Here is a 13,637-nt window from a genome sequence, read left to right as displayed (position 1 = left end):
AGCGAACCAAAACTATCCATTTCTGTACTTGATTTGTGCTTTATTCACGCTTTTTTAAACTTAAGTATGATTAACACTGCTTTTCTGCAAAAAGTATGAGGAGGGGATTACTCCCAGTTCTCATATTTTGTAAGTCAAAAATCTAAATCCAGCAACAAAAAAAAAACCAAACAAAAAAAACAAAAAAAAAACGTTATTTTTTTTAAAGGAATCGTGAACTATTTCAAATTGGGCCATAGTATCGTGAATAGCATTAGAAGTAAGCAAGGCATGAGAAATACGATAATATTGTTCAATTTATCACTTTTCATGGTTGCAGCAACTATGAACAATATTATGACTATATGAATAATATTATTGATGATTGAACGATATTCCAAATTTTCAAACAGCTTAGTTTGAGAAGCAGTTTCGGGCAACAGCTAAAACAAAGTATCTGATAATGAGTGTTTAAATTAATAAAAAGATCCTAATGAGTGTCACCTTTTGTAACCAATCCAAATCGTTCAAAATTTCTGCAAGAATTCTGGGTTATGTATCAAAGAGATATTTGAACCAACCTTTCTACTTTCCGTCCAACTTCAAAGGCTTTCTTTCATATCATGCAATAATAAAGAAAATAAATTTCAAAGGGCATTTACATATACCTCGCTGTTGTAAAAGTCTCAGAGGAATCTACTGTTCAGCCCTCAAGAGAATTCCTCCCGTCAGAAAGTCTGAGATTGTCTGCTGTTATGAAAACTAGGGTAAACTCATTTCGAATACCAGGGAGGGGGAATTGAAAAAACATCCAATATGAAAGGCATTCTTTTAGATCATGCAAAGAGAGAGAGAGAGAGAGAGAGAGAAATAGAGAGGTGAGAGAGAGAAGAGAGAGAAATAGAGAGGTGAGAGAGAGAAGAGAGAAAAATAGAGAGGTGAGAGAGAGAAAGAGAGAGGGGAGAGAAAATCATTTCAAAGCACACTTACATTTACCTCGAAATTATAAAGATCTCAGAGGATTTCACTGTTCAGTTTTTAAGAGAACTCCTCTCGAATGAAAGTCTGAGGTTGACTGCTGCGATGAAAACAGGGTTAAAATCATTCTTATCATTATAAGGGGATTTATAATAATTTATAATTGAAGAAAGGACGCGATTCTTCCAATCTAAACTAAGACAAATTGATCAACCCCTCATCCCTATTCGAAGTGACTTATCAATCACCAGCATGAGAGTCTGGTGTCTGGAGAAGTTCTCGTGACAGCCGGACAATTCAGAAAACGAAACATACCCATTATTAATTACCCCATCACCAATCAGCTTCAAATCTATGATCCAACTTTTATTGTTCAGAGATTCATCACAGTGACTACTTTTATCATGACAAGACAAACAGTGTTTTTAATGAGTTATCTTGGAAAAATATGAAATCAAATAGTAATTTCAATATTTTTTTAAAGCAATTTCATTCAGCAATTCAATATTTTTTTAAAGCAATTTTTTAGCAATTTCATTATTTTTTTAAAGAAAAAAAAAATTACACTCATAAATTCGCTACACAAAATTTTTGGACCGTATTAATGGATAAATGATGCATTGCAGTGGTTTTATTTTTGTAGTTAGTTCCAAAAACCTTCTTCATATCTTGAGTTACAAGCTATAATATGGATATTTTCTTAAAATTCAATGATATGAACTAAAATTTTTTATTTTCCTTTAAGGTCTCAGCACGTGAATGCACGTGAAAAAAATCTGCGAATCTCTGAAAAACTTTTGATCTAATAATCGGATTTACACATGTTTAAATACTTTCTCTGAATGGTTTAAGGGCATAACCTTAAATATCCCAATTAACTAGGGCATAGAAGCGAAAGTAGACACAAAAACGTACTTTCTCTGAATAAACATACCTTTTTTCGATGGATTTGGATTTCTGACTTTTAAATTATGGGTAATCTGGAAAATATAGAAATCGCAATCTGGAAAATATGGGTCTATTATTTACTGTAGGAGAGTGGTTCAAACTTTGGGCAAAGTTATGTAAATTTCCCATTTTGCGTATTTCACTATAACTCGAAATTTTTTAAAATGAATTGAAAATTTTTGCACAAAATTAAAAAAAAAACTCGTTTTGCCAAAGATAATTAATTTCAACCGAAAAATAACTTTTAATAATTCCATAAGTTTTTTAAAATTTATCTAATAATTGACGAAAAACATTAAATACAAAATTTTTCATAATTTTAACGAAACTAATTTTGAATGAACTCAATTGAATAGTTCAAGGAAAATATTTTAAATAAAAGACTTTTTTGAAATCTTTTTTACTTAAAATATAGTCTGTTTTTGTAATTAGCGAATTTAATGTCATACTCTAAAACCATTACGATAGAGTTTCGGTACGTGAAAATCCGATTGTTAGATCGAGAGTCATTCTGGGTGTTCCACTTTTTATTATTCTTTTTTTGCCCACTGTGCATTTCAGATTATTTTTATACTTAATTTACTGTTATTTTATTTACTGTTATTACTTTATTTACTGTTATAAAATAGTCATTAGAGTTAGCTACACGCTTTTCTAAACTAAAAAGTAAAGCAATAAAAATAGAAGTAAACCTGATCAAAGATGAAAGACATGAAGAAAAAAAAACGAATAGCGGCATTATCAAATAAAAGTAAAAAGTACACAATATTAAAGCTCCACCTTCAACAGAATAAAAAAAGAAGCCTTCAACCTTCATCAGGACACAATAGAGCGCACAAAAATGCCTTGCTTAATTACACAAACTCCAAAAACCTACAATTTTGCCCACTCAGATGGAAATTAATGCAGGTTTTAGCAAGCAAGGTCTAATAATGAGTCTTTTGTATACACCCACAATTGCTCTCTCTTAATCACTAAGGCAGGTAATTTGTGGACAAGGTTTGGAAAAGAAGATGCATTACGGTCAATCTTACATCAGCGTGGGAGACGTATAGAACCACAATTTTGTTGGAGAAAACATATTATTTGAGCAACGAGAAAAAGTGGCGTTATTGTGTAAAAAAACGGTCACTCTGAATTATGATTTCAAATATAATTCATACCCTATTTAATATAGAAATTTACTTGACATGATTCAAGTATTTTTATTTAATTCTTATATTTTTTTTAATCTAAAAGCAGTTTATTTAAAATTTGTTGGGTTGGTACTAAAGCAACTTCATTTTTTTTTACCGAACCGGAAAAAATAGTTTTTTTTTTAAAGTGTAAGAAATGGAAGAAAATGTTTTTCAGACAGAAATATCAAATATTAAAACAGCTTTTTAAGCATTACAAGTTGCGATTAAGTTTAAACAATAGTATTAGTTTTCAAGGATTTAACATATGATTTTTAAATAAGTGAAAACCAAATAGGAACAATTGGAAAAAAAATTGCAATTTAATGAACTTCTTAAGAAATTTAAATAACTGTAATTTGACTATATTTTATGTTAATGTTTATAGAAAAACATAATTTTATAATTATATAATGAACTCTCAAGATAACATAATCAAATTTTATTAATACTACTAAATTAACAAATTACAAACCTATTCACTACTATACAAACTTATTGAACTCAGATTTACAAATAGCATACTAATTTTTTTAATCAAACACTGTTAAGTATGAATACTCAAACTGATATATAATATGATAGATGGATTTGTTGAATTCTGTATGAATATAAATGTTTTTTTAATCTTAAAAAGATATGAAAAACTTTTAACTCCTGGTACTATATTAAATTTAATTTGTGTGAATTTAAATTATTCTTATAATATGTCTAAGCATTTGGATTGGTAATTTTAGTTTCATCCATTTCCTAAACATTTGTATTGATATTTTTTAGTTTCTTCTTCTATTTTATCCGGTTTCTTCCAGTTTTTTCCAGTTTCTTACACAGTCCAGGAAGAAATAGGTTTCTTCCGGTTGAAATGCCAACCATGTATTTCAGTAAATTAAATGAAAAAAATTTTGATTCAAATCATACAATTATGTACAGCGATTTCAAAAGGCTAAATTTAATCAGATAATATTTAATTTGACTTAGAAATTGTTAAAATTGAAGTACAAATTCTACATAATATTTAATTTGACTTAGAAATTGTTAAAATTTAAGTGCAAATTCTACATGTAATTTAAATAGGCATTTAATTTATTACTAAACAAAAATAAATGAAAAAATGCTAATTATTTAGAAGTCAACGAGAATAAAAATCAAAATAGTCTTTACCAGATGATGACTTAAACTTTCTCTGAAAAAGAAAAGCTTTGGGGAAAGCGATCAGCTGACATAATGAATATTCTTTGATTAATGAAGTTTTGTGACGTAGAAAACACATTTAAAATGACCTATCTAGATCATTAAAAAACCAGTTCATTCATAAAAGGCAACTATTTACTAGAGGAATATACTACCTAATACTCCTGAATGGCGATCAACCTATCATTATTGATTCTTTTAAAGCATCCTTTATTTTTATCTATTAAGCTTTGAAACAATGTAGAAATATTTATATTTGTAGAATAATTGGAATATATTATTAACACTTTGATTAATATACTATACGGATGAGTTAAGACGTAGTTCTTATGAATAGCATTACGATTTCTGAAGAATTCTATCAAATCGTAGAGTGATTGGATATATTTTTTATTGAGAATGCATAAGATACAAATTATAACTTGCTTAAAAGTAGAGATTCTTTAAAAAATTTGGCGGAAATAATGCTTATTTTTATAATTAATTTCAGTTTGAATTAACTATTCACGACTCTTTGTCCAAGTTTAGATGCTTCTTAAAAAAATAAAACAAAACGAAGTTACGAATAACAGCTTTAAATAAACGTTTAGCAGTTTTTTAAATTTTTAGTTATACAGGACAAGCACAAAAACACCACCAACAACAATAAAATGAGTAACTTACCTGTTAGATCAAGCCTGTTTAAGTTGACACACCTTGTGATAACTTCCGATACTCCAACATTTGAAATGAAAGCACAGCCCTTAACTTCAAGAGATTTCAGTTCTGGACATTTCTTTGAGATTGTAAACATACCTTTGTCCGTTAATTTACAACAACCATTTAAAGATATCCTTTCAACAGCTAAACACACAGTTGGAGAATCCCGACATAAAAGTCGAAATAATGTCTTTAATCCTCGATCCACATGGATTCTTTCACTACTTAAACACACGGAAGTCCATAGTTGAGGTTCCCAAGCAAGAAAATACCATCGCCTGCATACCCTGGCACAAACACACAAATAGTTACTGGATAAAAATGAAAATATTTTGATGATGAGATCGTCTGGTAATCGGTCGAACTGTGAAGTTTTGTGCGATTTTTTTCCTTTAAAAGTTGTTAGTAGAGAGTTTGTATTTAGAACATTTAGGTTGGTTGATCTGTAAAAGAAAAGAAGTTTGTTTTATTTAATAAATAAATTAATCTGTAATTATTTTATCTAATGAGAGCTGAGCTTTAAGTATTGGCGGAAACTCGAATTTTACTATATTCTTTGCAAATAAGAATAGGCATCTCAATGATACGCAATTTCTGATTTTTCTCCACGCAAATGAGTAAGTATAGCCGTGGGAAAAAAAAATAGAATTTTGCGGAACAATTTAAGAACATGGACATAGCTCAAAAGTAGGTTGAAGAAAATGAACATAGCATTTTAAAGCAGTTTTTCAAACTTTTCTTCTAAAAATTTTTCTTTTATTTAAAGAAAAAACTAATGAATCCAAATAAATTCGAGATGTGTCAATTTGCCTAAATCACTTAGCAGCTTAACACACTTCATAAATTTAGTATTTTTTGAAAATATATTAGAAGTCAACAGTTGTTTTACGAGGCTGACGCGGAACAAACGTACTTTACTTTTTCAACGAATTTTCTGATTTACAAAAAATGAAAAATATGGTCCCAGTAGTTAGAAGAACGCCCAAAAGACCGTTCATCTTTATTTTCTGCACATTATGTCATGTCGCTGAAACTATTGAAGCACATGGGTGCCACTCTAAAAACAATTTAGGACTGAACTTATTTTTTGACCAGTGAGCTGTCCAGCGTTGTTTACCGAATTTTTAGAAATTTTTAGCTCACTGTCACCAACTTTATCTTTTCCTGAAAATAACTTACATATGAAATCAATTATTTGATTCATTTTTCTCTTCATTTTATGTTTTTTTTTCGAAAAAAAACTTTTTCCTGAAATTATTCATATTTCTATTTTTCACTTCACCATTATTTATTTTTTGCTCTATCACTATAATTTCGTTTTTATTTATTTATTTATTTTTCTTTTTAATAATCTTAACATAACTTCGGCCAGCATGTCAATAGCTTTGGGGGAGGGTGTAGCATATTTAGATCCAGCAATCGTAAAAATTTTGTTAACACAAGCAGATATTATAAGTTCAATCACTCCCGTTTGTGAAAACTTTAAGAATAAGATTTAGTGAAGCTGACAAAAGGAAGATAAATAAAAGTCCCGAAACCATTCTTTCATTGCAGTATAACATCATTACTAGATCATTTTTCTATAATTGTAAAAAAAAAAACAAAGTTTTCATTAAAATGCAAAATTTTTTTATTTTTAACAAAAAAACAAAAAAAAGATTTTTCTATTGAAAAAAAAAAGATTTTTCTATTGAAAAAAAAAGGATTTTTCTATTGAAAAAAAAAAAGATTTTTCTATTGAAAAAAAAAAAAGATTTTTCTATTGAAAAAAAAGAAAGAAAATTGAATTCAATTGATAGAATTCATTAGTCCCCCAATGTTTCTCAAGACTGATTTCAGTCCCCAGGACTGAAGAGTGGCACCCATGTTTAAGATAATTAAAATATTCTTACTCACAATTATTATAAAACTCTTAACTTATTCGAAGATTAACGCATTTTTTTCGTAATTATTTATTATTTTTTAATTTAATGATGATTAAATCGAAGACTTCTTTCAATTTCAAATATCATAAAGTTTTACATCATTAATTATGTAGGGTAATTAATGGTTAACTCGGTAATTCTCTGATGAAAATATATTATCAGCATCTGTCCTGGTAATTCATAGGGTTATAATCAAGTAATATAATTCTTTTATCTGTGTTTGTAAGCCAACCGGTTTGTGTAGGGGTCCGAGAACTGGCCTTGCATCAGGATGGGTCTGGGTTCGAATCTCGGACAAGGCATGGATGTTCTTTCATTTTCTACACTATCTGTCCTGACTGTGGGAGCAACGTTGGCCCACCTAATATGGTGTCCCTGAAAGAATGACCAACATGTCTCCCCCTAAACGCCTAAATTGACGAATGTCAATTGGAAAAAAAAATAATGTTTGTAATATTTGGGCATAACAGCGAAAAATTTACCCAACAACAAAACTTATTTATTTATCCTCCATAATATATTCTTAAAATACAATAAAAATCTTATCGTGTCTGTTATTGTTTATTTACCATACACTTTGATTTTCAGAAAAAATTATTTGAAGCTTATCTTGCCGGACAAATATGGTTGGGTTTTCACAGGGAAAGCTGGTTTTTACCAGGATATGGTAAAAACTAGTTTTTTACCGATAAAAACCACTGGAAAGATAGGAAAAACCTTGTAAATACTATCATAATCCATATTTCTTTATTGACAGGTAGTAGTTATTTATAACTAAAGCAAATGTTTATAACTTCGATATTCTATCTAATATTAGGCACTAGGAGCAAGTATTTAACCATTGGAGAAGTGATCTAATTGAATGCTGCTACCAAATTTTAGCTACACAACTAAATTTTTTTAAAATAAAGGGATAGCAAATTTTTTCACTATTAAAAAAATTGAGAAACGGATAAATGTATTAGATTTTCAATATGAGCCAGCAATCATTAGTTTAATATTAAAACAATTTACATAAATTATCACTATCTATTATATCAATGTATGCCTAAACTTTATTGCAACTGCATATGCATGCAAAAAAAGTAATTGCAATTGGAAAGTTCCATCAAGTTTACAATACCGCCTTAAAAGTAGGTTTTTTTTTTGTTTTCATTTCTTCACAGAGATGGCAGAAGTAACAAGAATTTTTTCTGAAAATGTTAAAACTACAAGTAAAAAAAAGTTTCATTTTCCAAAATAGTAAATTCCACGGCAAACCCAAATTTTTTAAAGATGGTAAAAACCATGAAAAAAAAACAGATTTTTCTCAGGGTGGTAAAAACTGTGCCACCCATGGAACTAAAATATAATTAAAATCACTCAGTTTTGTTTTAAATCATTGTTCAGAAACTCACCTTGATGAAGGTGGCACAGATGATGCGGCATGACTGCGATGAGGTGATATAACATCTGATGTTCTTGGATAAGGTGACGTGTTACACATAGATGAATTAGCATCACTCCATCGAAAAGAGGAGCAACTCAGACTGTCAAACGTCCTGCGTGGTGCAGTCGGAGTGTGTGTTGGAGTCGGAGTGATACTATCTCTAGTTAAAAGTGTATGATAACCTAGATCATGTCCAGGAGATGCTCGGCCCCCATAGGACGATAAGGTATCGAATTTAGACTTATAAAGTGAACCTCTATAGTCCAGTTGAGGTTTTGGTGTAGATGACAGTGAAAAATTGTCGTCTGTTGTCGATTCCCGACTTTCATTAAAATAAAATTCCATGGTTGGCTTTGGGCATGCCATCTTAGAAGAGATTGTTTACACTGAGGAAAACATATTGTTAGAAACAGCTTTTGAGGTTAGAGGCGAGCTGTTATCTAGAAGAACCATAGAACTGGATATCTAGAAGAAAAAGAAAGTTTCTTTTATTAACTTTACAATTAATGTTGAAATGGAAATAAATTACAATATTGACAGTTTCATAATGTTTTTTAATTATAATCTTACTACCGATTTGGATATGTATAATTAAGAAACTTTTTTAACTATTTCAGAAAAGGTACAAACATAAATAAATGCATTTATTATTTAAAAAACATGCAGTACACATTAATTTGTTATAAATCGATAGTAGTTTCTGAATGCGGAAATTCATGCAGTTCTCTGATCGACAATTTTAATATATTATGATTTAAAAAATGACCATAAGCCCAGCAAATATTCGTTTTAGAAGTCACACATCATAAACATTTTTGTTTGTTTTTCTTCAGAAAAGACAACTTAACAATTCTTTAGTTTCAATTCTTTTTCAAAACATTAAAACGAAATAATTTTAAACTTTCATTTATTGTTGACTTCAATTGACATGTGAGCAAACATTTTTATAACAATACATCAAATATTTCAAAATTTGTTTTTCGAAAAGCAAATGCATCTATAAAATTAGCAACATTTATTAGTACGCCGTTCGATTTACAGTTTAATTCTTTCAATATTTAAATTTTATTTAAAATACCTTTTTTAAAGTAAAATTTCAAGATTTATTTTGAAATTAGAAATTTTTTAAATTACACCAAAAACTTAGTTTTTAAACATTATCTTGCCTTGTATTCTATTTTAAATACACAATTTATAAATTTTTTAAAAAAATAACCGATTTGTTTTATTATAAACATACTTGAGTGTAATTATAAAAACTATTTACGTGTTGATTATCAATTGCAGTAAAATACTTATTTCTTACCTTGAGTGTAATAAAACGTAGATATACATAAAGTTCTTATTGTGCAGTGAAACACTGCACATTAAACACAGTTTTCCCTGTTGAGCTGTATTATAGTTATGTATGTATTTGTTGTTATGTATATGTATGTTAGTTATGTATGTTATAGTATGAGCTGTATTATAGTTAGTTATGTATCATAACTAACTATGTACTAACTGTGCACATAATACTAACTATGTACTATGTACTAACTGTGTACATAAATGTATAACTAACTGTGTACATAATTACACAAGTATGTGCATGTGTAATTATGTACACAGTTAGCCACAGTAAGTATGAAAAAATAAATAGCTTGTTTTCTAAGCAAATTTATTGATTTTCAAACAAATGGGTACATATACTGTTTTTATTTTTACAATATTCCGCACGTTTTGAGTGCTTAAAATTAATATTAGTTTGAAAAAAAAAATTGCGAAACTAAACACTCATGTAGTTTTTTCGTATGATCTCTTCTTTAAAATTTCTTTTACTAATTATAATTGCAATTGTGTCATTTCTAAGGCCACATAATAAACATAGCTACGAGCGACTTATTTTTTTTCATAAATATTTTCAAAAAAATAATGCGATTTTTTTAATCTATAAATGCTAGTCTGTTATTATGGAATTGTCCTTCTGTAAGTATCCGTGTATAATCAATCAGTTGTAAAATATTGAAGATGGCTTTTGGTTAATTGTTAGAAAATGTATCGAAATTCGGTCATCAGGTTCTTAATTATGTTTGTTTCATTGAAAATCAAACATTATGTTTCCTAAAAATAGAAAATGTATTTCCACCACTTAGTATACAATGCAATTTAAGCGCGTGTAATTTGTGAAAGCTGATGAAAATATAAGATTCGTGTTTACTACGCTCGAAATACCTGAGATTTTTTAGTTCAAAAGAGTGAATAAATATAAAACAATGCATTAGACGTGAAATTTTTTTGGACTATTTTTAAGACTTAAAATCTTCTTTAATTTTCATTGTAAGAAAATTCATTGAAGGTGAATCGGTCATTAGATTCATAATCACGTTTATATCATTGAGAGTCAAAAATTCTGTTCCCTAAAAACAGATTTTGTATCACCACAGCATAGAACGCGCTCAAATTTCTTCAGATTTTCTAGATTGAATATTTATAATTAAAATGTAGTAATATGAGAAGAACTTCTCTGCATTGCAAGTTAAAAATGATCTGAAAGCCTTTGAGATTTATTACTTCTCTAAGTTTCCGGGTATGTTGTGAAACGTAAAAAATTAAAAATAGCTTTCGGATAATTGCAAGAAAATTCATCGGAGGTGAATCGGTCATCAGATTCTCAATCACGTTTACTTCATTGAGAGTCAAATATTCTGTTCCCTAAAAACAAAATTTGTATCTCCACAACATAGAACGCGCTCAAATTGCTTGAGATTTTCTAGATTGACTATTTATAATTAAGATGAAATAATATGAAAAAATTTCTTTGCATTGCAAATTAAAAATGATCTGAAAGCCGTTGAGATTTAATACTTCTCTAAGTTTCAGAGTATGTTGTGAATCGTAAAATATTAAAAAAAGCTTTTGGTTTGTTTGCAAGTAAATTCATCGGAGGTGAATCGGTCATCAGAATCTCAATCACGTTTATTTTATTGAAAGTCAAACATTCTGTTAACCAAAAACAGACTTTGTATTCCCCCAACATAGAACGCACTCAAATTGCTTGAGATTTTCTAGATTGAATATTTATAATTAAAATGAAATAATATGAAAAAATTTCTTTGCATCGCAAGTTAAAAATGATCTGAAAGCCTTTGAGTTTTAATACTTTTTTAAGTTTCCGGGTATGTTGTGAATCGTAAAATATTAAAAATAGCTTTTGGTTGATTGCAAGAAAATTCATCGGAGGTGAATCGGTCATCAGATTCTCAATCACGTTTACTTCATTGAAAGTCAAACATTCTGTTCTCTAAAAAGAGAAACTGTATTCCCACAACATAGTATACATTTTAAATGAGCAACGCGTCTAATTTGTGGAAGCCGATCAAGATAAGATTCGTGTTTGCCACACTCGAAATGCCTGAGAAACAATTTCATTTTTTTAATTTTATTTTCTTGTAATTTTCTTTTTGTCTCGAACTACTCAATCTTCAATTCTAGACATAGGTAACATTTAAAACTACTTCGATCAATTCTTACGTAACCTATAAGAACTCTTTTTCGAATAATTACACAGATGAGGCCGCTGCTCTGATGCAGAGGCCATTTTTAGCCGATCCATCATATAGAAAATTTTTGGTAAACGGACGCCTTTTAGTCATTCGGATCGAGGAATTTCAAAGGGGGCAAAACTTGACCCCCTCCACCTTTCTTTCAGATACATAATCGACAGGTTATTTAATCTTTTCTACGAACTACGTATCTCATTAAAGAACGTTTTAAGGCTTGTCGCCAATATTCAGGTCACTGCCTCAAAATGTGATAAATACTTTTATTAAGAAATTTATCTACGAGACGATTCGCAAGAGTTATTTTTTAATCTTTTAAATGAATTATAATATTTATATATTTTTAAAAAAAATAGGAGTACGTGCATATTTAATAAAAAAATTACTCAGTCTAGTTTTTATGTTACACATAATGATTTGGTAAAATTATACTTTAAGTGTAATCATATATAATCATATGAGCCGTAATGGCTCAGGGGATAGAGCGACCTTCCAATGAGGTGAACCTGGTTCGAATACAAGAGATGGCTGGTTGAAACGAATTCCGCACCCGGCTCGCACCGATCACAGCTCTGACGTAAAATATCCTCAGTAGACGACGGATCATGGGTTAGAGTCCCCTTGCCGTCAGGCTAACCATCAGAGATTTTAGTGGTTTTCCTCTTCATGTAACGCAAATACGGGTTAGTTCTATCAAAAAGTTCTCCACGAAGGCAAATTTCTCCCAATACTTGATCCATGAGTTCTCTAGTCTTCTGGATTGGGTTCAAAATTACAAGGCTACGTAGTTGAACATTCGTAGTTGTAAACCCATAAATTGGGTCGGCTGTTCAACGACGGTTAAAAAATAAAATATATAAGCATATGGTGTGCAATGATTGCCCATTGAACTTGTTCGGACATCATTTTTAAGATCGTTTCTGTTGAGAAATGACGAAAGCAGTATTGTGCTGTTATCTTGTAAAGTAGCTCATCAAACAGTTTTTTAAGACTGTGTTAAAATCGAAATCGTATCTGAGCTTAAAATAAAAAGGAATGTTGCAACTTCATCTGATTTTCGTTCTAAGAAAAAACCTTTTCTGTGTAATTTTGTTCGTATTTTTCTCCGTTATGCGATCAACACCAGCACTCAGTTTAGTAACAAAATCTCAAAAACTTCTAATTTTAAGAAATGGGCAACTTTTAAATCTCAGCATTATAAAACAGAAAACAAACTAGTAACAACAATAACTCAATTTAATCATCCAAAAATGTAAATAAGTCAACATTTCGGAATCGATTTACTGGTATTCGGATGGAATCGATTAACTGGTTGTTCAATTATCCAGATCGTTCAAGGATCATATCTTTTTCCCACCTTCTTCTTTTTCTTCAAAAAAAAAAAAAAAAAAAAAAAAAAAAAAAAAAAAAAAAAAAAAAAAAAAAAAANAAAAAAAAAAAAAAAAAAAAAAAAAAAAAAAAGAAGATAAAGAAAAGAAAAGAAACAGTGTTTTTGTTATTTTCGGAATGTCTGAAAGGGGTCGAAAAACAGTTTCCTTCATCCCTCTATAACCTTAAAAACGCACTGTCCGCCCAGTTTCAATGTGGGTGGCAAGCTTAGTTTCTAATAAGGGAGCAGGTTTCTAACAAAATTTTCAAAATTTAGCATTTTTAAACATGTTATGCGTAATATACTATAATATTCACTACTGCAATGGCTAATTCTTTACCTGGAGAAAGTGTTAAGAAGGAAGGCACTTAAAAAAGTAGATTTGTATAAATATATATATAT

General features: G+C 29.5%; 1 protein-coding gene across 2 annotated transcripts in view; it reads right to left on the bottom strand.

The window, feature by feature from the left end:
- The window catches only part of LOC107439957 (F-box and leucine-rich repeat protein 7), a 153,693-nt gene that overhangs the window by 34,306 nt on the left and 105,750 nt on the right, over positions 1-13,637 (bottom strand). For both annotated transcript variants that reach the window (XM_071188143.1, XM_016053089.3), the window contains exons 2-3: positions 8,293-8,789; positions 4,935-5,413 (exon numbers count right to left, since the gene is read on the bottom strand). In XM_071188143.1, the coding sequence (XP_071044244.1) occupies positions 4,935-5,413; positions 8,293-8,690 (877 nt within the window). In that variant the 5' untranslated portion in view covers positions 8,691-8,789. The remainder of the gene's footprint in view (positions 1-4,934; positions 5,414-8,292; positions 8,790-13,637) is intronic.

The sequence above is a fragment of the Parasteatoda tepidariorum genome, chromosome X2 (assembly GCF_043381705.1).
Source record: "Parasteatoda tepidariorum isolate YZ-2023 chromosome X2, CAS_Ptep_4.0, whole genome shotgun sequence".
Taxonomy (NCBI): domain Eukaryota; kingdom Metazoa; phylum Arthropoda; class Arachnida; order Araneae; family Theridiidae; genus Parasteatoda; species Parasteatoda tepidariorum.
This window is presented reverse-complemented; position numbering and strand designations above follow the sequence as displayed.